Below are 10,121 nucleotides of genomic sequence, written 5' to 3' on the forward strand. Positions count from 1 at the left end.
GTGAGCGTGCCTTTTCCTTACATCCCACTCTTTTCTCAAACACAGCTGTTGCACTAGGAAAGGGCCCAAATGTGGCTATGCTCCTATCTCCACCCTCCCTGTAGAATTCCCCCCTCCCCTCGCCTCTCCACTATTTAAGACAGTCAAACTTGATTTTAAGCAGGACGCCAAGACGCAAAGAAGACGCTAACTGGACGCCAAGAAGCGACCCTCTCAAGGGCCTCCTACTGGGACGCACGCCCTCGCCAAGCCCCGCCCACTGCGCCCGGCCCAGTCCCCGCGGCATCCTGGGACATGTAGTCTTTGGATGGGGCAGCGGCTCTCCACGTCTCCTCCTCCAAGTTACCTTTCGCCCTCGGGACGTCGTGACGTTGCGTTCTTCGCGTTGTCGCCTCTTCCCTCTTCCTTTCCCTCTCAAGAAGCTCAGTCCCAGACTTCCGAGGACCTTTTACGACGTTGGGTCTGAGTCGGCCTCGGCGCCGGTCCACTTTTCGGCAAAGTGACGTGGACGTCAACAGCAATGGCGGAAGGAGAAGAGGTCCTGCCACTGCCAACGTCGGGGGGCGACGGCTGGTGAGTGAAAGCCCCGGGCTGCTTTGCACTGCCTTTCTATTCTGCCTTGTCACCACCTTGCGGGTCCCCGCGGCACCGGCAGGCGCCGGCATGGAACGGGAAGACCCGTCCTCGAAGTCCGACGCCCTGCCCCGCCCCCTCTGCCTACTGGGTCTCCTGTGCCAGCCCAGTCCTGCCCAAGGGGCTAAGCCCGGACTCGATGGGAGAGGGGTGTCGTCCAGCTGCTGGGTCTCAGTTCGGCCCTCCCGGTTCGTCCGCCGGTTTCCAAACTGTGCTGGAGAAGGGTGGCTTCAGGGTTGGGTTTGGCCGGAATTCCTGGCCCGGGGAGTCAGAATAGGCTGGTGAGGAAGGAAGATTCTCGGATGCAGATCTCAGGTACTGGAATACCATTTGAAGAAAAGACCCTTGAAATGACCACTGCGACCTTTGCCTGAGGGTTCAGAGGTTGAGAGATTCACCCAGGGAGGATCCCTCCCACATAATTCAGACATTTTTTGTGCTAGGTTTTATTTCTCGTTTCGCGTTCCAGTAGTTAACACCCTTCGTCTCTTGCACACAAGTCGTCTTTTCCCTTCCTACCACTTAACTCACAGCTCGATTTCAGAGATTTGGTTGCGATATAAGACACTGTTCATGCTTTACTCAAGCCTTTGTATGCTTACCTGGTCTATTCTCAGGGTTGTGGGAGGATCTCGGACAATTTTTGGTAGACTTTAGTCACCCAGTGTCGTTAATCTCTGGGAAAGTCTCCTACTTTTGAATTAATTGATCTTCACAATACACTTAGGGACAGCAATGTAAAAAAAAAAGTGGAACCTTTAGAGGCTTGTAGAATTTTTACAATTGATGTAAGTGTATTGACTGCTGGTATTAGTTTTAGATCTGCTTGTTCATCATATATGTACAGCTCACTGGCACTCTAATTATAATCCAGGACATTTGTAGACATGGAGTTTAATTCCTCAGGAAGAAATATGGAAATCGGTGAAAAGGATAGATAATATAGTAATTGAGAAGTTCAAGTCTCAATTAGCAGACATCTCGCATCACCTTAGTACATGCACTCTCCAAGGTGTAGGATGAAAATTTATGTGACCTAGATGTAGTTTCTTTTCTCGATTTGCTTATCTTGGAGTTGGGGAGCTGTAATAGGAACACTCAGTAAGAAGGTAAAACTCCTCTGGTTCTTTGGGAAGAAAAGTTATATGAAAGTTCAGGGAGACAGAAACCATGTCCACTTGGAGTCATTGGGGAAGGCTTTACGGGGCTGGAGGTGTTTGAATTAGGCCTTGAAGAATGAGTAGGATCTAGACCAGCACTGTCTAATAGAAGTGTAACGTGTACCACACATGTAACTTAAATTTTCTAGTAGCCACATTAAAAAGAAACAGGTGAAATTAATTTTAATTATCTATTTTATTTAATTGAATATATCCAAAATATTATTTCAACATGTAATCATTGTTAAACAATACTGTTACATCTTTTTTGTACCAAGTCTTAAAATTCGATGTGTATTTAACATTTATCATACATCTCTGTCTGGTTTAGCCACATTTCAAATGTTAAATAGCCACACATGGCTGGTGGCTAACATGCAGGGTCAGATTAACAGGCAGAAAGTTCTCTATGAAGTAATAGCATGAGCAAGGACATAGGCAAGAAAACTAATGATTTGTCTGGAGCGTAAGGACTAGAACATCATGAAATTTGCTGTTTTGGAAGAGTGAATTTGTTGTATTATAAACTGGCTGTAATAGTTGATTGAAGGCCACAAGGGGAAGTGTTTCTAGAGCTAAGGTGTCTTTAAGTTCTTAGGTTAGGAGGATTGTGAGCAGGTGTCTGGTTCACAGGGGCAAGGACCATGGAGTGAATGGTTGCTAGAGGTAGTATTTGTTCTCTCTGGCATTTCTGTATCTTTGGTGAGGCTTCCCATTTTTCTCTTTTTATTTTCACGACTGGAGGAACCCTGAGTGTTCTCTGATTTTTATTCTCCCTCCATTCTCTTCTAATCTTTTTCTCTACTCACTCCACGCACTAGTCCCCTAAAAGTGAGTTTGAATAGAGTCAGAAAAGATTTGGATTTGGAGCCACAAGTTCAGTGAAGCCTCTGTTCTTAGAGTGCTTGTTAATTGGGTTGTTATAGAATGGAGAGGCTTTATTCTTTTTTTAAAAAAAAATGCTGTGACATTTTTATTGTAATTTTTTTAGATAGAAATTTTTGTGAAATATATTATATATCTCATTGCCTAACCAAACTCATCTTAATGATTTAAGGTCATTCAGTTTACAAATGTAAGTGTATAAAAATAAAACTAGGGCTTCCCTGGTGGCGCAGTGGTTGAGAGTCCTCCTGCCGATGCAGGGGACACAGGTTCGTGCCCTGGTCCGGGAAGATCCCACATGCCGCGGAGCGGCTGGGCCCGTGAGCCATGGCCGCTGGGCCTAAGCGTCCGGAGCCTGTGCTCCGAGGCGGGAGGGGCCACAGTGGCGAGAGGCCCGCATGCGGCATAAATAAATAAATAAAACTAGGTCCCTGTCCTCAAGGAATTTGTGGACTAGTTAGAGGAGACACATTTAAGAACATCAATAACTGTTATATTTCTGTAACACACTGACACCTTTTGGGCCTATTTAGGCAGAAAGGGTAGATTGTTGCTGTTTAAATGGTCCCCTATAGCCATCCCTTTTTGAGATTGCTTTTTATTAGTTTTTCCTGTTTTCTTTCTTTGTTGTCAGTGGTATCTCCCAGTTTGTTCCTGATCTGTGTAGGTAAGTAACTGAACTTGTTAAATTATCTATTCATTTGTAAAAAGGCTCAGGATGGGGCCTGAAGAGCTTAAAAGTACAAAATGTCACTTTTACTTATTTACAGTTTTTCAATTATGTTCTAGATCAGTGTTTCTCAAAACTTAAATGTGCATTGGGGTTACCTGGAGAGTGTGTTAAAATGCAGATTCTGATTCAGTAGATTTGCTTGGGACCTGAGATTCCATATTTCTGACTGACCAGCTACTGGGTGATGGCATTTCTGGTTCATGAACCATACTCTGGTTATCAAGGTTCTAGGTAATGTGTATCTCCGAATGAGTTGGTCAGAGGAATATCTGTATGTATGTTATCTCTCTGTATGTTATAGTGTATTACCTAATACATTATACTATATATATCACATAATTATACTATAATTTATCTGACTACATGATTTATCATTGCTCTTTAGCTAGTGAACTTCTCATGGGCAGTGCTGATGGCAGGTGGCTCAGTAAATGTTTATTGTCTGAATGTGTGTATGAATGAATACAGACTTTTGTAAAATCATGTGCAGTAATATAGCAAGCTGTCAATTCATATAAATTTTCTGACTCCATTGTTTTTGTGAGCTGTGTAATTGTCTGATGGTGTAATGCTCATTTTTTATGGAAAACCAGGGTTATCAGAAACTGTGTCAGCTCTCAAACTTTCTGAAATTGCATCCATATAAACTCAGAGGGCATGGAGAAATCCTTGTAAAAATGTTTACAGTTTGAAATGATTTAAGTTTAATTAAAAAGTTAGTATAAGCTACAGGTTTGAAAATAAAAGAAATGTTAAATTATTACAGTCTAAAGATTGGTCATTATTCTTCTTGGTATTGAAGAAACCAGCTTTGAAATTGAGGCTTTCATTTTCTGAGGCTTTCTTTCTGAAATAACTCCTTAAGATCTAAAGTCATGATTAAAAAAATTTTTCTCTTTGGTGTACACATTGATTGTACAACAACTGTTGGTATTCTGAGTTTGCTTAGTTAAAATTTTTTGTACAACTTTTCTTAAATTGTTGCTAAACTTCTATTAAAATTGTAGAAATATCAGTTCCATAAAGAAGCTTCTATTGTTGTAATTTGAAATGCGAATAGGAATTGTTTTGAGAATAATGGGGTCTTTTTCAAAGTTTTGTGCACTTCGTGAATAGTACTCTCAGTGCTTTCCATTTCATAAGCATTGAAATAGAGATTTAAAGGGTCACTTAGGGAGCAGGTGATTGCAATTTCAGGCATGATAAAATCAATAAAGAAATACATTTAATTAGAAAGAGAATGTAACCCATTGCTTAAGAAGAATATTGGTAGCTTGTAGTTCTAGCAAGACTAGATATTACCTTACAAAAAATGAAGAGAAAATGAACCTTACTGGCTGGAATTAGGAGTTTTTAAGTGACAACTGTTTGATTTTGTAAACTGTAAGTAGAGGGTAGACAAAAATTAGAAATTAAGACTTATTTTGTTTATAGTATTTACATTAATGTTATTATTATAATTCAGATTTTACTGTTTTTAGAGGTAATTCCTAAATAATAATTCACTTTTAGGATTTCGTTCCTGTGGATGTTTTAATATCCACAGGTAAGAGTTAGTAATTGGTTTTTGCACGCTAAAGAAATGTATTCAATTAATTTATTTCTATTTATTTGTACTCACTGCTGAGAATACAGGTGCATTCCCTCTCTGAGTATAGTGAGGCAGTTCAGGTGATTCTGGAGCACGAGTTAAGTGTACTGCGATACACAGCCAACTCATGAGTAGGTGTCTTCTGAACAGAATTGATAAAGTATGCTTGGCAAATCTTTTCTGCTGCTTATGGTGAAATGTGGATTCCACTTGGTATAAACCAAAGACAGTGCCCCCCCGCCCCGCCCCATGTATCAAAAAGCAAAATAGAGGCAAAGCATTCCTAATTCATTCAGTAAACATTTACTAAATACTGGTTATATTCAAGCTGCTATGTAGTGTTGTAGAAAAAATTTGAAACATTTAAAACCAGAACTGTGCATTGTTCTGACATTCTTGGGCACTTCAGTTTTTCATCATTTTAGCCCTAGGAATAGATACATGAAGATATCTTCTGAAGATACTTAAGTACTTGTGTTGTTGGAAATTACATGCTTTAGCAGAGTAGAATAGGATTATACAGCTTGAAAAGGGACAATGCTTGAAGTGACTTATTTAGATATTGAGAATTACACATGGAAAACAAATCAGTCCCATATGTTAGGTTCATAAGAGCAAATTGTTGTTTGTGGAAATGCAAGAGCAGTAAGAGCCAATTAAAAAAAAAAACCTATTTCCTGAAATTTAATGTATATTTGTTTTTAAGAGTCTGTCTTACCTTTTGACCTGAGTCGAGAAAATGATGACTAATTAAATAATTTGTTTCACATCTTCCTTCTTCTCCAAGGTTAAAGGAGGTTTTTCTTATCCCTAAGCTGACATAGCATTTCGTAGTTGGGTGAGAATGCTGTAGCGTGTGCTTTCCTTACTTTAAAGCAGTTGTTACATAAAACTAGTTGCTGTGGTGGTATTTAATAATTTCACTAAGAAGATATAAGAAAATACTATGTTTACGTAGAGCTTTTATCTTTTGTATACTATCTTATTTTGGCTCTTAGAACAATTCTATGCAGAAGGGAAATTATGAATTATTGTCCTTTCCTTGTTAGAGATGAGAGAACAGGCATAGGGAGGTTAGACAATAGACCCAGTGAGTGGAAAATCTGGAACTTAAACTCATGGCTCTTTAAGCCCTGTGCTCTTTCTAAAGTTGATTGTGTGTACAGTGTATAGTTCACAAATACTTTAACAGACAGCTAGAGAGAACCCAGTTAAAAATATGCTAATCCTGTACCCAATCAACCATGTGTTTTGAAACATACAATATGCAAAGTTGTGCTTTGTTGAACATATGGTGTGTATTTTCTGTGGCACTTTACAAGGCTCTAAGGATATGCATAAGCTGTGAAACACATTATTTTTCTTGCATCCACAGGAAGGGACAATTCATGAGTGATATGGTGGGATATGATACAGAGCATTATATATTATAACGTTATATCTCTATGGTTTTCATAATGTGTCCTCATCTCTTGCCAAAAATCACTTAAATAGATTAGTTTTTTATCTTAAGATATTATGGTTACAGGGACTTCCCTGGTGGAGCAGTGGTTAAGAATCCGCCTGCCAATGCAGGGGACACGGGTTCGAGCCCTGGTCCGGGATGATCCCACATGCCGCAGGGCAGCTAAGCCCGTGCGCCACAACTACTGAGCCTGTGCTCTAGAGCCTGCGTGCCCTAGAGCCTGTGCTCTGCAACAAGAGGGGCCACTGCAAGGAGAAGCCCATGCACCGCAACGAAGAGTAGCCCCCACTTGCTGCAACTAGAGAAAGCCCGCGTGCAGCAATGAAGACCCAACCCAGCCAAAAATAAATAAATAAATAAATTTTAAAAAGATATTATGGTTACAAATATCATCTAGATTATATATGTAATATGTTATATATTTAAATGTATTTATGTAATAAGTTATATATTAAATATATGTAAATATATAATACAATTATATGTATCATTTATGGAAGTAAAATTATAATTTTTGATTTACTTATTTAGTTTGTGAGAGCACAGTAGTGGTATTTAATTAGAACATGTAAACAGTTACACAGTTTTAATAACTCCCACCTCAGTAATTTTTTCATTGTTTTTATTCAGTGATATAGGAGAAATAAGAAACTTGCTTTTAAAATCGCTTCCTTGTGGTTATTGTCCCTCTAAAGAGTTTCTGGTCTCTGTTTTGAAGTATAGAAGTGACGCATAGAAGGATGTATTCATCTCATATGGGTGTGCAGTTGAATACCAAACATTCTTGAGCTTATTTAGTAGATTCCATTTAGATTTAACCACTGACATGAAAATAAATGAGAGCCTATTTTATTGAATAAGTTCTCACTAATGTTGGAATTCAGGTTTAAAAAATAAATCCGTTATGTATTTCTTTGCCGAACTATGATCTCCATTGGTAAAGTACCTTTGGAAAGAATTGCCCAAATGTTGCAAATATAGTTACCTCATTTGCAATAATTGTTCCTTTATCTTCCAAAATGATGGTTTCAAGAAAAGGAATATTGGGGCTATTTCTTTTCTCATTACATTTTGAGTAAAGTGGAAATTTGTAATAGAAACAGGTAATTTGCTGTTTTGTGTTGACTTGTGCTGTTTTCATCCCATTCTTTCTTTGAGGCAAAAGGTATACACTATTTTCAGTTTCCAGATAAACTAGTGCTTTGGTTGGGGGGTGAGGGGAAAGACGCTGATGCATTTCTTTTTGCCTTAAAAGTGCTAGAAAGTCACCTTATATGTATAGAAAAGAACAGTGTGTTGGGGACTTTTTATTTTGAGGAAGCATGGAAGAGGAAAAGGATTTAGAACACTCTCTAGAGTTAACTACTCATTAGTAGAGAGATATTCTTCCATTTTGTAAGCCAAGTCTTACAGAAAATGCATTGCAACATTACACATATGGTAAAGTTATAAGCAGCTTTTTTTTTAAATGCTTACACAAAAATTCCTGAGTTTTTTCTTAGCAGAAGAAGGTATACCATTGGTGCAATTTGATCTATGTGGATTATGGATCAAAAATAAGTTTATGAAAATTTAAAGCATCTGGTCCATTTGTACTGTAGTTAATTTTAGTAGTTTACAGAGCAGTCTGTGATCACTGTCTCCTTTGCCTATTGCACAGTGCTGAAATATTGTAGCTATCATGTTTGTTTGTCATCTCAAGCCAAGAGGACTAGATTTAGCACCTTCTTTACTTGGCCAAGATCCTAGTTAAACACAAATTCTGTGGAGGATTACAGTATTTGATAGGGGAATCTCCCAAAGCTTCTTTTGTGGATCTGATCCTGATACATAGTTTCACTATTTTTTTTTTCAAGCTGGTGGATGGGGTGTTTTTCCCCTTGGCATTCAAATATACATTTTGTTAAAATACTGTAACAGTGTGTCTGACAAGAATCCAGATAACTTCAAGATTTTGCAGTTAACAAATTGTGCTCTCGTGGACTGTAAGGTGTCATGGTCATTTCCAAATGTGCCATAATACTATTTGCTGTTAGAATGCTTTGATAATTTGAGATTGGTATTTTAAAATAAGTTGCATAATACATATTATGGTCAACTCCATCCATATCTACTGTACAAGCAAATCTGTAACAAAGTTCTGGTATTTCCATTTCGAACAAATGTCACGCAAAATATTCAGGAACAAAGTAAGGAGTTTTGGTTTGGTAGTAATTTGTAACAAGTGTGCTAACAATAGTAGCAAAATAAGTTCAGACAAAGCTTTGGTGCTGATGTCTCATGACCTGGGCATTAAGAAATAACCAGAAGTCTGATGGCACAAATTAAGTCATGAAACCACAACTCAACATGTGCAACTTGTCACTGTTACACAATTTGCTGGTGCTCAGGACTAGTTAGCTGGCTATTTTTGAGTTTTAAATAATTGATCAGAAGCTTGTGCCTGGGTATAATGTGTATACATGAGCAAGCTGGCCTGTCATTGTTTACTCTGTGCTCATCAGCGGTTTACATTCTAAACAAATTGGAATGAACTACAGCTCAAAAAGAGCCGCTCCCATCTCTGTTCAGTGGGATTAGATAATAGGACCTGGGCTAAAACCTTGGAGGAGCCAGCTAGACTGTAAGCTACATGAGAGCACCGGCTTTGTTTACTGCTAGATCTTCAGTGCCTTACACAGTGGCTAGCATGTAGTAGGTGCTTCAATACATATTTATTGAAGATTTGAAAAAAGAATACTTTTGTTAGGGAGGAAAGAATTCAGAGCATGGGTTAGAGAGAGTTACAGAAGTACTGCAAACTGAAGGCAGAGTGTTTTAATGAGAGAGTCTAACTTTGCAGAGTATGTGAAGAAGATGAGGACCAGGAACGATGACTAATGACTCCTTGGAGCAGTTTTATTAGAGCAATGGAGGGTTTGAGTGAATGAGAAGAGATGACGTGGAGGCGAGTGGAGACTACAGTTTGCAGGGCGTTGAACCGTAAAGGGAAAGAGAGAGATGACTTTTTGAAAGGGAGGTCACATGTAGGACCTTTTGAATAAGCAAATGTGGAAATATTGGGGGAAAGGAGAATAATCATAGGCTATATTGTTCTTTATATATTTGAATGCTAGGAATACTTTCAGTGAAGAGTTCTGAGTCCATTTTATCTCTTGGCTCTGTTTAATACAGTAACCCCTCTGTATCCTTGAGTTCCGTATACAGGAGTGTAGAACCTGTAGTTTTGGAACCTGGGAATACAGAAGGCCGACTGTACTATGGCATTTTATATAAGGGATTTGAGCATCTTTGGGTTTTTGGTATCTGCAGCGGGTCCTGGAATCAATCTCCAACCGATACGGAGGGATGACTATACTACTGCTAGCAGTTAGAGGTTTGAACAATATCCTTTGCAGTAGAAATAACACATTTAAGATGTTTACACAGCAGGTGTTGGGCTTTTATTGATTTCCCCTGTAATGTGGTTTTTGTATTTTTCTTGTAATCACATAATAATGTATCTTAGATCCTGACCATTTTAAGACACAAAATTAATTTTTTAAAAAATTGGTAATTTGGGTTTTCTCTAGTTTCTCTGTACTCTGCATTTAAGGTTAGGTGATTATGTATATTCTAGGTCCTAAGTGGTCTTTTTTTTTTTTTTTTTTTTTG

The 10,121-nt window shown here is 38.6% G+C and overlaps 1 protein-coding gene across 2 annotated transcripts in view; it reads left to right on the top strand.

Moving 5' to 3' along the window:
• The first annotated feature begins 339 nt into the window (after window positions 1–339).
• TBC1D23 (TBC1 domain family member 23) overlaps window positions 340–10,121 on the top strand; it is a 64,421-nt gene continuing 54,639 nt past the window's right edge. Inside the window, exon 1 of one of the 2 annotated variants that reach the window (XM_024759226.1) lies at window positions 340–573. In XM_024759226.1, coding sequence (XP_024614994.1) covers window positions 521–573 — 53 coding nt within the window. In that variant the 5' untranslated portion in view covers window positions 340–520. The remainder of the gene's footprint in view (window positions 574–10,121) is intronic. The other variant, XM_024759225.1, reaches the window with a different exon arrangement.

Source organism: Neophocaena asiaeorientalis, unplaced genomic scaffold, assembly GCF_003031525.2.
Source record: "Neophocaena asiaeorientalis asiaeorientalis breed wild unplaced genomic scaffold, Neophocaena_asiaeorientalis_V1.1 scaffold197, whole genome shotgun sequence".
Taxonomy (NCBI): Eukaryota; Metazoa; Chordata; class Mammalia; order Artiodactyla; family Phocoenidae; genus Neophocaena; species Neophocaena asiaeorientalis.